Below are 16,488 nucleotides of genomic sequence, written 5' to 3'. Positions count from 1 at the left end.
TCCAAACCACTAGAGAGATCCAAGTAGAAAGGCTGGATAGGCAGTCAAATGTATGAGTTTGGGAGACGTGCTAGGCTGGATATATAAATTTGACAATCTTGGGCATAAAGATGAATTGCACTTTGCGTATAGTTATAAGAGAGGCCGATTTTTTAAGAATAGAAGAGGATGAACCAGCCAAGGAGACTCAGAAGGGGTAAACTGTAAAGTAGGAAGAAAACCAAAGGAATGGTGCATTGGAAGGCAAATGAAGAAAGTGATTCAAGGGTGAGGAAGTGATCAGCTACATTGAATGCTGATAGGGTACATGAGATGAGTACTGAAACCTGATTTCTGTGCCAAATAGATATCACCAGTGATCTTTGAAGGTTGGTGATGGGGTGGAATAAGTTCAAGAGAGAACAAGAGGTGAGGAATTGGAATCACTGATTTCTGGCTTATTGTTAATAAGTGTATGGCTGAATTGTGTCCTGCAAAATTCATGTTGAAGCCCATCTAGCTCAGTACTTCAGAAAGTGGCTGTATTTTGAGAAAAGACCTTTAAAGGGGGGTAATTAAGTTAAAATGAGGCCATTAAAGTGGGCCCTTATCCCAATTTTACTGGTGTCTTTGTAAAAGAGGATAGTTGAACACAGCTGGGATGCTTCTGAGGACACAGCAGGAAGGTGTCATCTGCCACCCAAGGAGAAAGTCCTCAGGAGAAATGAACCCTGCTGGTACCTTGATATTGGGTTTCCGGACTCCAGAACCATGAAAAACTAAATTCCTATCGTTTTAAGTCACCCAGTTTGTGATGCTTTGTTATGGCAACTCTAGGAAATTAATACAGCAAGTCTCAGTGTCTCTTTCTTCCTTTCAATACCAATCAGAACCATGGCCAAGATGGCCAAGTGCATTCACCATCTTCTTCTTCTGTAAAGGATATTTTTCTTCATTCATGCACTCATGATGCTCTCTTTCAGGAATTCTGTTTTTTTCTTTTTACTTTTTGGGGGGAGGTTGTTTCTGTGGAGCTCCTTGTGGGGAATTTCTTCAACAGGTTTCCTGCCTGTCAAAATATAAACTCTGATAACATCAAAGCACCAGGGTGAGCAACAGATTTAATGCTCGGTTCCTTTGCTGGATTCTTATTTTCTTGTCTTTTCTGACTTCTAAGGATTTCCCTTTATTTCTTACTAGTGAAGCCATACATGTTAAAAAGTGGTATGGTGTGGTGTGGGGTGGGGTGGTGGTGGTAGTGTGTGTGTGTGCATGTGTGTGTGTTTATCTGTGTATTTCATTGGGGAGGGTGTATAGGACAACTCTTCTACCACATTGTCAGAAGCAAAATCCTTGATTTCTTTGAAATCTTTTTTGTGATAAACCAATTTGATGTTATCCATATGTTGCCAATTTAATCATAATCAACTGTTTGCTTTTTGATCAAGCTGAGGAACCATTAAACTATAAATAATCTAAATAAAGTAATGGTCAATGTCCCTGGCTAAATTCTCTAGAGGCAGATCCCAATAGGGAGTTTGGGTTGTGGGCTCCCTTGAGAAGAGTGTGACCCAGCTAGAGTGTCTCATTGAGCCTGAGACATACCCTGAAGCAACTGAGAGCTGGAAATTATCAGCAATTATTGATGGAGGGGTGTCACATTTCCATGTCTACCATATCCAATTATATGGTACTCAACATGATGCAGTCTTAGAGAATAATATTTATTCACTAAAGTAGTTGAAACAAATTAGTAAGCATTTTTTGCATGTGTAAATAAATTTTATTAAAAAAATTCCTAAAATGTCTCTCAGATTTGGTAGTATATTTTATAATGTTTGCATACTATATAAACAGGAAAAAAATTTAAGAAATAAAAAGTGAATTTGTGATAAAGGTGATCAAAATTACAAATGTCTAGCTATAAAATAAGTCATGAGGATGTAATATGCGCTATGGTGACTATACTTAATAATACTGTGTAGCATATTTATTATAGCTTATCTACATATTAATATACAGCATGTTTGAAAGTTGTAAGGAGTGTAGATCTTAAAAGTTCTCCTCACAAAAAAATTCATAAATATGTATGATAATGGATGCTATCTAGCCTTATTGTGATGATTATTTCACAGTACCTACAGATATCAAATCATTATGTTGTTTATCTGAAAATAAATAGCAGAAAAGGTAAATTTGATTCATATAATTTTCCTCTCTTGGTTAAACCCCTTCCCCTATGATCATCTGTTTTGTTTCTTAAATTCCACATGAGTGAAATCATGTGGTATTTGTCTTTCTCTGATTGCCTTATTTTATTAGCATAATACACTCTAGCTCCATCTACATCATTGCAAATGGCAAAATTTCATTCTTTTTGATGGGTGAGTCATATTCCTGTGTGTGTGTGTGTGTGTGTGTGTGTGTGTGTGTGTGTGTATTTATGTATTTCATATTATGTGTATGGAAATGGACATATGGATCCAAAATGGATATTCTTTCATCTATCTATTTATCATCTATGTGTCTATCTATATCTATCTTTTATTCTTCTATACATCTTCTTTATCCATCATCAGTTGATGGTCATCTGGGCTCTTTCCATCATTTGGCTGTGTTGATAATGCTGTTATAAACATCAGGTTGCATGTGCCCCTTTGAATCAGTATTTTTGTATCCTTTGGGTTAATCATTTTCCTGCTCTTAAAAAATATAGTTTAACAGATGTATGTGTATCCCTAAACAAGTTATTGCTTGGTTTTAGATATTTTTGAATTTAAAGTGCCTACCATTCTGCACATATTGTAGTCTTTTTAGACTTGCATCTTTCATTCAGCATTCTGTTACTAAGATCCGTTCATATTGTTGAAATAGCCATAGTTCATTAACTTTTACTGCAATCTTTCATTGCATAAGTATGCTACAATTTACCCATTTCCCTTAAGTGGATGTTTGAATTACTTCTGGTTTTTCTCTGTGCTCTCACAAATAGTGCTTTTTTTCACCATTCCTCCACATGCATCTGAGTACATGTGTGTAAATTTCTCTATGACATTTATCTAGGAGTGGAATGGCTGAACTGTCAATGTATGAATATTCAATTTTTTTAGATAATGACAAATTGTTTACCAAAGTGATCTCACCAACTTCCACTTCACCAAATTAAGCAATCCTTTGATACATGTTCTCTTCAACATTTGGCATTATTATGTGTCATTCTTGATTTTTCCAGTAACAGATAAAATATTATGTCACTGTAGTCTTATTTGCATTTTCTTGAGTACTGATGAGGTTGGAAATTTCTTCCTAAGTTTATTAGCCAATAGAGTTCCTTTTCTATAAAATGACATTTCATAGTTTCTGGCTACATGTTTTTTATTTTCTTAATCATTGATTTGTTAAGAATTCTTCATATAGTCTTGATTTTTAACCTTTTTTGGTTTTGTATCTAAGTATCTTTTCCTAATTGAGAATTTGCTTTTTATTCTCTTTAAAATTAAAATTTAAACTTTCTAAATTGAACCAAATGAATGTTCTGAACCCATCAGGGAAGTTATTATCGATTTATACTCTTGCTTTTCCAGACAAATATTTTATACATATTTTATAATATGATATTATTACTTTTAGTATCTTAAGGACTCTGACTATTCAAAGGTCAATGAAGTATTCACTATAATTTTTTCATAGGAATTCAAAAGCTTCCTTAACCTGTCTGGACATAATTTAACCCATATGGTATGAGATAGAGGTGCAATGTAATTCTTTTTTTTTTTTTTTTTTGCCTTTTTGGATAACCATTTAAAAAACATTTATTGAATTCTTTGTTTTCTCTATTGATCCATCATACTACATTTGTTATATATTAATATTCTAATATATACATGAGTCAATTTCTTAACTGTTTTATTTCACTAATCAGTTTGCCTTTCTCTGTGCCACTTTTATAAAGTCTTAATTGCAGTAGCATGATAATGAGTCTTGATATCAGGTAGGGCAAATATTTGCTCTTTATTCTTCTTGTTAGTTTGATCTTTTACCTCTATAGAATCAGTTTATCAAGCTCCACAAAATTCCCTATTTGATTTGATTGGGATTTTGTAGAATCTGTGGATTATTTTATAATATAAATACCAAATTGTTGTCCAAGGTGATTTCACCAACTTAAATTATACTGACAAAAGATATTCTTATTAATTTGAAGAGAAGATATTAGTGCATAATTTTCAAAAGTTTGAAAAATATGTGCCTTAGACAAATATAAAATGAAAACATGTCAAAAATTATCCTCAACTTATTAATTAATGAGCAAAACAGTAATACTTTAAAACTGGTCCACAGTACATCTAAGAAGCTATGTATTACTAGGCAATGTTAGAATTAAATTGCTAAGTTAGTATCCCTCTCCTGAAAACCCTACAGAGCCATCAACTTTAACCTTTTGAGTTACCTTTTTTAGTGGGTGGCAGTCCTTTGCTTATCTATTACACAGAGTTCTTTGCACTCATGTCTGCTCCTTCACAGTTGTGAAATTGCACAGAAAATAGAAAGTTGAAGCAGCATTTCACTGAAAGAACATCTAGTAATCTCTATTTCTTATTTCTAAATTCTGGATAATTTTTCTGACAAAACTGACAGTTGTTTTTTTCTAGTATAGTATTTACATATTTGACTTTGTCATTCATTATCTGCCTTAGACAGTCTGGGAAAAATGTATTGGGAAAGCTCCATGGGAGAACTTTATTTGACTATTAAAATGGTGTGATGATAACAAGATTATTGCTATATTCTTTGTCCTATACATATATTTTAAAAATAATTTCATATCTAGCTTTCATGTTATTTAGTGAACAATGTTGAAAATGTATTTTTACTTATTTATATTTATTAGATAATATAGATGATTTTTTATAGTAAACAAAACCTGAAGATCCATTTAGATATGTAAGGGATTTGTGAAAAAATAGTATATTGTTAATATAGAGGAATATACAGAAGAATTACCATGTAGTAACTAAAAATTATGATCTAGGCCTGCATCTTCTATGTTTAAGGAAACATAAATAAGTTCTAGAGTAGCAGGTGTAGTATAACTCCCTTTATACTGTTGTTTAAATTGATCTGCTACCAGATATTTATTAGTGAAGCCAAACTAAATTTATTGAAACTCTTTGAAGTTAGTGGGTAAGCATAAGCAGTGTTTCAGAAGATGATGTGAGAAGTGAAGTATTTATTTGTTTTTTTGAATGAGGGCTCAAGTGGTGGAAAGGAGATCTTTCAAGGTAAGAAAGGATTTGCAAGGGGCACCTGGGTGGCTCGGTGGGTTAAAGCCTCTGCCTTCAGCTCAGGTCATGATCCCATCAAACCCCGAGTTGGGCTCTCTGCTCAGTGAGGAGCCGGCTTCGCCCTTTCTCTCTCTTTCTGCCTCTCTGCCTACTTGTGATCTCTGTCAAATAAATAAATAAAATCTTAAAAAAAAAAAAAGAAAGGATTTGCCATGGTCAATTGTCATGATAAATCATTTGGAATTGGTGGACACAGCAAAGTGAGGATTTCGAAGCCTTAAGGAATAATGAGTTCAAAGACAATGCAAGTGTTAGTGAGTAGGCTTTGTAGATAAGTGATGCATTTGCCCAGGTGAACAGACTGTAGGCTCCAATAAACTGATCTGTAGGAATTTTCTGAAACAAACAGTGAACTTATTTATTGCCTTATACCCTTATTTTTCTCAAGTAAATATTTTTTGGAGACTCAACTATATCGAACTGACATAAGTAATCCATAGTTATTGTTACTCCAATTATAAATGTTTATTCTAGGAACTTTTTTCATTATTACCAACACACCAGGAAAAAGTTATGAGTTGTCAGCTTTGTATGCTCATATATAAGGTATCTTCTTTAATTTTCATTAAACAGCCTTGTTAATAGAAGTAATAACTGAATAAAAGGAAATAAAAGTTAGCAAATTTTATAATCTAGCACATATAATCTGATTCCAAAGTCCATGCTGTTATCCCTCTTAGTTCCTATATACTGCATATGAAATAAACAAAGAAAGAAACTAATGTGGGGAAAATGTCAGTTTCATAGAAAACCCTAGTTTTAATGTCACAATTTTTGGAGTGAGATTCTATTTGTGACTGTTCTCCCTTCTCCCTCCAAATTGTGTCATTTTGTCCTTAAATATATTCAGCCCAATAGAGTTTACCTATTCCAAGTTATATATGTTATTTTTACTTGAATTAAGAGTACTAAGTACTGGGGCACCTGGGTAGCTCAGTGGGTTAAAGCCTCTGCCTTCGGCTCAGATCATGATCCCAGGGTCCTGGATTCAAGCCCCGCATTGGAATCTCTTCTCAGTGGGGAGCCTGCTTCCCCCTCTCTCTCTCTGCCTGCCTCTCTGCCTACTTGTGATCTCTGTCTGTCAAATAAATAAATAAAATCTTAAAACAAAAAAGAGTACTAAGTACTAAAATATCTTAAAGAAATATGTATGTCTTAGTGAGCTGTGTCCATTATTGAAAAGTGAATTCTCCCTATGAGTACAAAATGAAAGAGGCTGCTTGGTGTGTTCATTTAAAGTCTTATGACATTGGTGCAAATAATTATATAAAATTAAAACGTGCTTCTTTCATTGTACCTGAGTGTCTTCATGTAATTTCTGGATTCATTCTAAGAACTAGCATCTGTTGAACATGACCTGACTGTTTGAGACTCAGTTAGTTCCTCTTTAAAGACACACACTTCTTTCTCCCCAAACTGGGCTTTGATATTTAACCATGCCATTCCCAGCAATCCCGGGATGTGTGAGCCCTGTTATGTTTTCCTTCAAGGTTTTAAAATGACTGGGTGCACTATTCCAGTCTGAATTAGAGAGTACCTGGTGTTTTGTATCCTCCTAAAAAGTGTAGAGAAAAAGAGAAGAGGATTTGCAGGTTGTAGTTGTTGTGAGTTTTGATTGGGAGGCTGTTACGTTTGTGGTGGGGCTGTGCTGCCTATAGTCATATAATGTAGATTTATAAGCCTTTCTGGGGATAACAGCTTTATACCTCCAGAATGTATATGCATGTGTTTGCATGCATGTATATATGTTTATGTGTGTATGTGTACACATGCTCATATGCATTTTATCATGCGGTCTTCTCTGTGTGTGTGTGTGTGTGTGTGTGTACAATGGGAAGAAGTAGAGTTGAGGTGAGAGAAAAGAAATGGACATGAAATGGACATGATCTTCAAGCAACTGACTTTTTTAAAGATTTTTACTTATTTAAAAATAAGAGAATGCTATTGAAAGTCATCAGAATTAATCTCTGCCTCCTCATAACATGTTACTAACTAAAGGAGGTGAAAAAGTTAGGCTTGAGTAGTTATGAAGAAGATTGGATGGGCAAAAAGAAGCTGGGAAGTAGGAGGAGGGATGTCATAGTATTTAAAATGGACTTAGATTTGTGCATGTAGTAAAGATTGGAAGCCGGGTAGAAACCCCTTGGAAGCACTTGAGCATGGATTGGCGAAACTAATTTTTCAAGATTAAAAAAAAAATGATTATAGCCTTATTCATTTAGTTTTTTTCACAAGGCTCCATTTGAATGGCTGCTCTGGAAATAATTTAGTTATTAGAAGTTAGGAGTGAATATTTGTAAATAGATAGGAACCTGTTTTAGAGTAAATAATCCAACAGCAGAACTAAACAAACACTTGTCTTTATCTCTCTGTGGGTCTGGTGTTTGCAATACTTTTTTGTAATATTTTACAAATGACCTAGAAATCTCCTAGTAATGAAGAATCAGTTGATGAGGAAGCAGGAGGCAAGAAGTATTGGAAAGAACAACATCCCAGTTGTGTCCCGGTACTAGCTATGCATTTAGGCAACTCACTAAAATTATTTGAATTAAAGTCTGTTTTTTTATAAAGTAAAGTTGATGTTTGCCTTTCCCAAGTCATAGCAACATTGGAAAAATTAAATAATGTAGTGTATTTTTCCTAAATATTTTTCAAATCGTGGGGAGATAGAGCAAATAATCAAATAAATCTAAGATAATAAAATTGAAAAAAATTAAAAATCTGCAGGGAATTATCATTAATCGTAAAGTAGATCAAATTGGAATAAAAAGGACCTTCTAAGGATTGACCTCACTACAAACCCAGGCTTTGCATCCTCAAATAGTTATAATGTAAGGAAGGAAAGAAGATGCATTTCATCTTCACATGAGTTATCCACTGAGTCCTAAAGTTTGTACCAAAGAAAGAACTAGGGACTACCCTACCCCTTTGTTCAGGCTTTCAGTCACTCACAGTTAATGCCTAATAGGTTTCAAGTAACATGTGACATGCTAAGGATATAATCATGAACAAAACAAAATACAGTTCTGGCTCTCCTGGAGCTTAATTCTAAAAACTTACTTCATCTAACTGTGAAATGCTATTGTCATCATCATGGGATATTAGTGTATTAGTTTTGAAGGATTGCCATAACAAAGAACCAGAAACTAGGTGCCTAAAAACAACAGAGGTTTATTAATTCCAAGCTCTGGATTAATTATAGAAGTTTGAAATCAAGTTGTTGGTAGTGCTATCCTTTCTCCTAAGGCTCTAGAGGAGAATCCTCACTCGCCTTTTCAGCCTCTATTAGCCCTAGTGTTCCTGGGACTGTGGCCATAAAACTCTAGTCTTTGTCTCTGTCTTCATTATGGCCATCTTTCTTCTTTGTCAGTGTCCAGATTTTCCTTTAATCAAGAGACAAGTGGTACTGGGTTACAGACCCATCCTGTACTAGTATGACCTAATCTTAATTTAACTATGTCTGCAATGACTCATTGCCAAATAAGGTCACATGAGATACTGGAGTTATGACTTGAACATACCTTTTTAGGGGACATAATTTGGTACATAGCAATGACTTTAGAAAAAATAAGAGTACATTTATAGTAATGTATATTTGAAAAGGTGTAATTCTCATAAATATCAGCCCCATTTTAAGTTTTAGTAGTGGTGGAAACAGAGTGAGAGAAACTTGCTAGTAATATGCAGAGAGACTGCTTTTTTTCCTTATTCTTTGGAGTCAGAGCATCCAACATAGAGTTAGAAAGATGCACCAATTTAAAAGCACAAAAACGATGCCAAGGGAAACGTTCTTAGACATGGAATTACAATGGAGCTGTGTACATTAACTTGACATCCAGATGTAGATTTTCCAAAGAAAATCACTCACCAACAATATACAGAGAGACTAACATGTGTCCCCTGAACCTATCTGCTGAGACCAGAACATCCAGGCAGGTATTGCCTTGTTAGAGTTGAGTATAATCATAAACACTCATGCATGGACTCCGTGACCAATAGGACAGTCTTAGAGGGAGGTAGGAAGGGAGAGCACCAAATAGAAATAGAGGAAGAATCTTCCTTGTACATATTACAAGTTCCAAAGAGAATATATGCAAAGGTTTGATATCCTACAGAGCCCAGGATATTGTTAGCACTTGAAAAAAGTGAAATAGTTTTTCTGAAAGAAAAATGTGTGGATAATCTGGTTCAGAATTATTTTTTTTGTGGTTAAAATGATGAGGCGCATCTCAGAATTAGTAAAGAATTTTAAGAGTGAGACAAGGAAATTGGCTTTTAACAAGATCGTGCATGATTTTTATACTAAATTCAAATAAACAGAGCAACAGAAGGAAAAGAAAAGAAAAAAAAAGTAACAAATTCAAGTTAATATTAAGGCAAATTGACAATGGTTACACAAAGTAACCATTTGTAGTAATCAAATTGTTATAATTTATAGAAAAATCTGGAGAGGTTTTCAATTTGTATATTTTTCAATTCATATTTGAAGATATCAGAATAATCTAAAGATGATAGCACATCAATGTACCAGTTAGTTATGACTAAGGAGGAAAAACTTCTAAAAATATATGAAAATGAATCCACGAGTAAATTACCTGAATAATTCATGCTACCAAAACTAGTCAAGAATTGAAAAAAATAATTGCAAGATAGAAAAACTATTAGAACAATTCACCAAATCACTGTCAAAAACATCCCCAAAAGTTACCATCAATTTGATAGAATCAAGAAAGGCTTTTGATAGCAATCAATTTATCTTTTATATCTCTTTTTATCTTTTTCAATATCTTTTTATATCTTTTTTATATCTTTATAAAAGATATGTCAATATATCTTTTAGTAAGATATAAATGTTTATTGTAATTCCAGGGTCAATGACATAATTATTGCTAAAGCATAAGAGGCCTTCTAAGAATACATACCACAGTTGATATTTTTTCTTCAATAAGTGCTAGTCAACATAATAACAAATGTAAAAAATATTGATTTTTAGATGACATGATTGTCCTGAAAACGCAAGCAATAAATCTGAAAAAATTGTATTATTGCATATGAAGGAATTCAATATGGTAGCCATTTACAATACTAAAACCGAAAGTTGAAAGTTATAACAAAACACTTCAAAAATTGCAACCAAATTTGTACAGTACCCAGAAATAAATGTCACAAAGAATATGTAGGGTCTATGCAAATCAAATAAAATCTTGTTGACCAATATAAAGCTAATATTTTTAGGACAAAAGGACAAGATTCCACCTACTAATTGTAATTCCATTTTTTTAAAAATACAATTAGAATTCCACTATTACATTGAGGTAAATGTGACTAAAACTGTGAGGTTCTGGGGAAGATCTACAAAGAATGCATTAAGTTGACCTATTTGCATGGAGATAAATTCAGATAAAGTTAGTTGGGAGGAGAGAGTTCGGAAGGAAGGAAGGAAGGGAGGATTGAAGGAAGGAAGGGGAAGGAAAGGAAAGGAGAGAAGGAAAAAAGGGAAAGCACATTTAACTCTGGAAAAGGAAATATGAAGTGGATATTTAAGATAAAATCATGAAAAAAATTAGGAAGGATAAACACTAAACTCTGTACTAAGCCCCTGAGTTTTAGAGAACTGTATGGTGCTAAGAAGGTCCTCCAAGAATATACTAACACTAACTGGCTTTGATTCTGGGAAAGGTTGTTATTACAAAAATAAAAGAAAGCTCTGTTCAATATTATGAGTAGTTAACTTAAAGGTCATTTTTCTGTACCCAAGAAAAGAAATGGATCCAAAATTGTTTTGCTTTGTTTGTATGTTAGCCTTAGTGTTAAAAAAAAGTTTGTATAAACTTATGCTTTAATGTCTTATGCTCCTTGGTGATCATATTAACTCAGATATCACTACATTAATTAATAGTTTCACTTCGCATGATATTATAATGAGGAGGGAATCTGGAAGTATTTAATGAGAGAATTTATCTCATGCAAAATTGGCTTTACCTCAGGAAAATAATGAAATAAAAATCAGTTACCGTATTTCAAACTGTTATCCAGTCTTTCGTACATTTGTATGTATTAGAGAGCTCTTCACTTCACAATGATGGCCATTTACAAATTGGGTAATCTCATTCCTAATTCTTCTATTTCTTTCTGATTAATCCTATATAATTGAGCATCATATTATGAGTCAATTCATTTTAATAATGATGTTCACTTCAATATTTAAGACAGCTATTCTGTTACTGATAACTCTTCATATTTAGGCTAAACATTTACAGTTCTTTAAATTTGTCCTTATATGAGATGCTTTCCAGATCCTTCATTATTTTGCATAAGGCTTTAAATGACCTAATTTTAGTTACATCTCTGTTTCACACCCAATACTGAACTTCAGATAGTATTGGAAGAATGGACTCGTAGTCTTATAAATTTGATAACTCTGGAGAAAACTTGCATGGTCCTTTGCTGAATTATTTGCATAATAACCATATGTCCTTTCAAATTTACTTTTCTAGCCATAGCAGATTTGAAATAATTTAGCTTGACATCAATGTTGTAGTTACTTTATTTAAAATGAACTGCCTTTTTATTCCAAAAAATAAGGGAAACAGATTCAATGATGGATTCCTGATACTCCTGGATATTCCTAAGATACACGCATGTGTGTGCATGCACTTTTGTAGTGTGTAAGTTTATGTACTTGCATATGCAAGTGTTTTGCTGGAGGATATTGCAATTTTTAATTGAAGTATTATTGACGTACAACATTATATTAGTTTCAGGTGTAAGCATAATGATTTGACATTTGTATACATTGCAAGCATTCAGGTGTAAGCATAATGTTTTGACATTTATATACGCTGTGAAATGATCACCAAAATCAATCTAGTTTCCACTTATCACCATACCGACTTACTAGATTAAACTAGAATTTCTTTTCTTGTAATGAAAACTTCTAAGATTTACTTTCCTATCAACTTTCAAATTTGCAATACAATATTATTAATTATATTCATCTTGCTATACATATCCCCTTGACTTATTTTAAAACTAGAATTCCACTTATATTCATAATCTAAAAAAAAAACAAAATAAATGAACGAACAAAATAAGAATAAAACTCAGAGATATGGATAATAAAATGGTGGTTGCCAGAGGGGATAGGAGTTGGGAAGTGCAAAATAGGTGAAGGGGATTAAGAGTTATAAAATACCAGTTACAAAATAAAGTTTCTAGTTTATATAGATCACGTTATCAAAATTTTGTGATATTAGGAAAAATAAAATTTAGTCTGTTGTTTGTGTAAATATTAAAGTGCTTTCTTAGCTATTTTGGAATCATAACTTAAAATAAGTGTACTTGAGACTAATTAAGAAAATTTCAAATAAAAAATATAATTTCAAATGATAATTATTAACAATCATCATGAACATAATATTTCTTTTCAATTAGTATTTTGAAAACAATTAGTCAGCATGTGAGAGAAGTTGGAATTTAGGGAGAAAGCAAATGTATTTATTAGCATGCTGCTGTTTTTTACACTGTTGGTATTATTGTATTGAAGATTAAATATATAAAATCAGCTCCTTAATTGTTTTGTCTGGTTTATAACCTATCTATGTTGACTTTAACATTCTACTTATCATTCATTACTACTCCTTTGTTGATCCATGTATATTTTATTATGAGCCTAAATAAATAAATAAAGAGGTAAAATGTCCCGTGATGAGGTATCCCAAATAGGGTCACGATGGAGGGAAAGGCTTTTTAAAAATAGAGTTTCAGGGGGCGCCTGGGTGGCTCAGTGGGTTAAAGCGCCTGCCTTCGGCTCAGGTCATGATCCCAGGGTCCTGGGATGGAGCCCCGCATCGGGCTCTCTGCTCTGCGGACAGCCTGCTTCCTCCTCTCTCTCTCTGCCTGCCTCTCTGCCTACTTGTGATCTCTGTCTGTCAAATAAATAAATAAAATCTTTAAAAAAAAAAAATAGAGTTTCAGGCCCAGTCCCTTAAGATTCTGATGCAGTGCATCAGGTGATGGTGTTCAAACTGGATTCTCCAGACACCCAATTGATTCCAGTGACAGAGAAAAAACTTGGGAAAACACTGTTTCAAAATTATTCCAAAGACATATATTATTACTGTTTTGAATTATCTATACCAGGCATTACATCTGCTAATACAGATAATAGAATTAATTATATATGGTATTTGAACTTATTCTATGTTTAGAATTAGAAAGTAACTCTTTCTCTCCAAAAAATTCAGCATTTTTACTCAATTTTCATTTTCTGTAGTGGGGATTCACGCAAAGTATTAAATGCATTAAATAATATTATTTTATGTATTTATCTTTATATTAATTATACTTTTATCTTTTGCTTGCAGGGTACAAGTTGAATTCTATATGAATGAAAACACATTTAAAGAGAGGCTAAAGTTATTTTTTATCAAAAACCAGAGATCAAGTAAGTCATTTATTTTATTGTCCTGTCTATATGTTTGTACATATTTGCCTAAAAAAAAATTGCTTAAAAAATTCAGCTGTGCAATCCTTTTGCAAAACATCTTTTATGTAGAATGAATTTGATAATCTTGTCTACCAGGCTGTAAAAGTTTAGAAAGCTATAGATGCTACACGTGGTGTTGGTAGGATTTTTGAATACCTGTAATTCTCCAAATCCCACATCAATAAGCAGACTTGTGAGAGGACCATCCGGATTAGTTGAGACATTGAGGAAAAGAACTTAAGTCGGGGTACCCTTATTTTAAAGGATACTGATTAGGCTCTTACAAACAGGAATAATTGATTTTTTGAGGAAGAGTGTAATGTTTCCCAATCATGCATGATAAGAAGAAATAACTAGGGCTTTCTGAAATGTACAGATTATTAGCAACCTTCTTTGGAGATTTTGAATCAGGAAGCATAGCCTCAGCTCATAGTTTCACACCACTGATTCTTCTCACCAGATAAATTTGGGAAACATTTCAACTTAAAGAAGACATGAAATTGGCATAGTCACTGACCTAAGACCATTCAAGGCTGATGTGTCAGTGATACTTGTCACTTCCCTGTAATACCACACATTTTTTAGAAGCCATATATAATGAGTCAGTATGCAGTTTTTCATTTGATTATTGTTTAAAATGTCAACAAATAAAAGGAGAGGTCTATATTAGATTGTTGTAGACTTTGTTCTTTTTGAATTTTGATCTGGAATCTTCTTGGGGTGGTCTAGATTGAGTTGTGTCTCTATAGGGTTCAAAGAGAAAAGCCTGAGTTGTGGGAATTATCCAAATATAGTATAGGGACAGTTTCAGTATGTAAGGCACACTGGTTAGAGATCCTTAATGGCATATTACCTGCGGAGTTAAGGCTAATAATATCTTATGCCTTTCCAACCTGATTGTTTAGAATTTCCAAGGAAGTCTGACCAGTAAGTATTACCTAAAGGGGCCACATCATCTGAATAAGTGTCCTTGATTTTAATACTGACAATGCTATCTTTACAGGCCAGAAAAGATAGATGCATTATTTGAATACTTCACCAGCAGCCAACTTTAATGAAATAGTCATTTGAAAAGGCCAGTTCTATAAAACCAGGGCAATTTCATTAACAGTTTAAAAGATTTTATAAAGAAGCTAACCCATAAAATGTACCTAGCATTTTAATAGGGAAACCTAGGAAAAATTACACAATTAATAAGCATTAATATTTTGCTGTTAAGAAATGTTACCTCAAGTACACTCATATATAGCAGAGTAAAAAGGTGACATTTCATTTCCAGATTTTATTAAGTAATAATTATAAGAAGACCTTTCTCAAAATTTTATTCATAATGCATGAATCAGATACCACCTGATAATTACAGGAAAGGTAATGCTTCTATTAATCAGACTTTAGGAATATTTTGCCTAATGTTAATTGGTCTTCACCATCAAGTACTATAGGCTGCATAACTGTGACCTATACAGTTTTATAGATACATACATAGCAGTCTTAATAACCCCTAAATATCTAAGATTTCATTCGTATTCAACTTAAAGTCAAAAGTAAGTTTCAAGTGGTCAAACTAAAAAGTGTGTATGTACGCATGTATTTTCCAGCAAATGCTATTATGACTCTTCTTCAATTACATAATTACTAATTGAGCGTGTGTGTGTGTATATATGTATGTATATATGCATATATATAATTATATACATGATTATAATTTCTCTGTAATCAACTCCACAAGGTGTTCTGAAAGTAAAAGATTTATAAGTTATCTGATGAATTTGTAAGTGGCTAGATTTTCTAGCTAGGTAAAATTTATTCCAAAATTCACGGAAATAAAAATTGCTTATACTTCTAAGCATATTTGGCCAATCTTGATTGGAAATGATTTTTGTGACTTCTGAATGCTCAAACTTAGATTTTTTCCTTGGGTATAATATTCAGTGCCATTTTCAGTGCATACAATCTGTGAATGTCAATTTTTTTTCAGTATTTAATTAATTAAAATTCAGCTACCTAAAATTTTAAGAGTTTAGACAATTATGATATTGTAGTTTCTGAATACAATTTAAGTTCTGTATTTAAAGTTGTTATTTTTGACATTTTTTTGGACCATCATGGACTAAGTTCAAATAAAAACAAATTTTTGTTGTTTGTTTAAAGGTCTAAGAATTCGTCTATTCAATTTTTCTCTCAAATTATTAAGCTGCTTATTATACATAATCCGAGTGCTACTAGAAAACCCTTCACAAGGAAATGAATGGTAAGGTGTCTTTGTCTGAATTTTAACAATATTCTTTTGATTACTTTGAATTGTGTTATAATTTAATTTATTTTTTTTTATTTCATGATTTTATTTAAATTAAAGTTAGTTAACATATAGTGTAGTTAGTTTCAGAGGAGTAATTTAGTGATACATCACTTGATACAATGTCCAGTGCTCATTACAAGTGCCCTCCTTAATGCCCGTCTCCCACCATCCTCAAACCACCTCCCCTCCAGCAACCCTCAGTTTTTTCTCTATAGTTAAGAGTCTTTTTTGGTTTGCTTTCCTCTCTTTAAAATATATATATATATTTTAAATACACTTTAAATATTTTATATATTGTATATTTTAAATACACATTTTAATATACACAGTGTATATTTTATATACACTTATTTATTTATTTAGAGAGTGAGGGGAGG

General features: G+C 32.8%; 1 protein-coding gene across 5 annotated transcripts in view; it reads left to right on the top strand.

Annotated features, from left to right (window-relative positions):
• KCNT2 (potassium sodium-activated channel subfamily T member 2) overlaps positions 1 to 16,488 on the top strand; it is a 344,600-nt gene that overhangs the window by 78,546 nt on the left and 249,566 nt on the right. For all 5 annotated transcript variants that reach the window (XM_045982454.1, XM_045982456.1, XM_045982455.1 and 2 more), the window contains exons 2-3: positions 13,691 to 13,770; positions 15,964 to 16,063. In XM_045982454.1, coding sequence (XP_045838410.1) covers positions 13,691 to 13,770; positions 15,964 to 16,063 — 180 coding nt within the window. The remainder of the gene's footprint in view (positions 1 to 13,690; positions 13,771 to 15,963; positions 16,064 to 16,488) is intronic.

This window comes from Meles meles, chromosome 17, assembly GCF_922984935.1.
Source record: "Meles meles chromosome 17, mMelMel3.1 paternal haplotype, whole genome shotgun sequence".
NCBI lineage: Eukaryota > Metazoa > Chordata > Mammalia > Carnivora > Mustelidae > Meles > Meles meles.
This window is presented reverse-complemented; position numbering and strand designations above follow the sequence as displayed.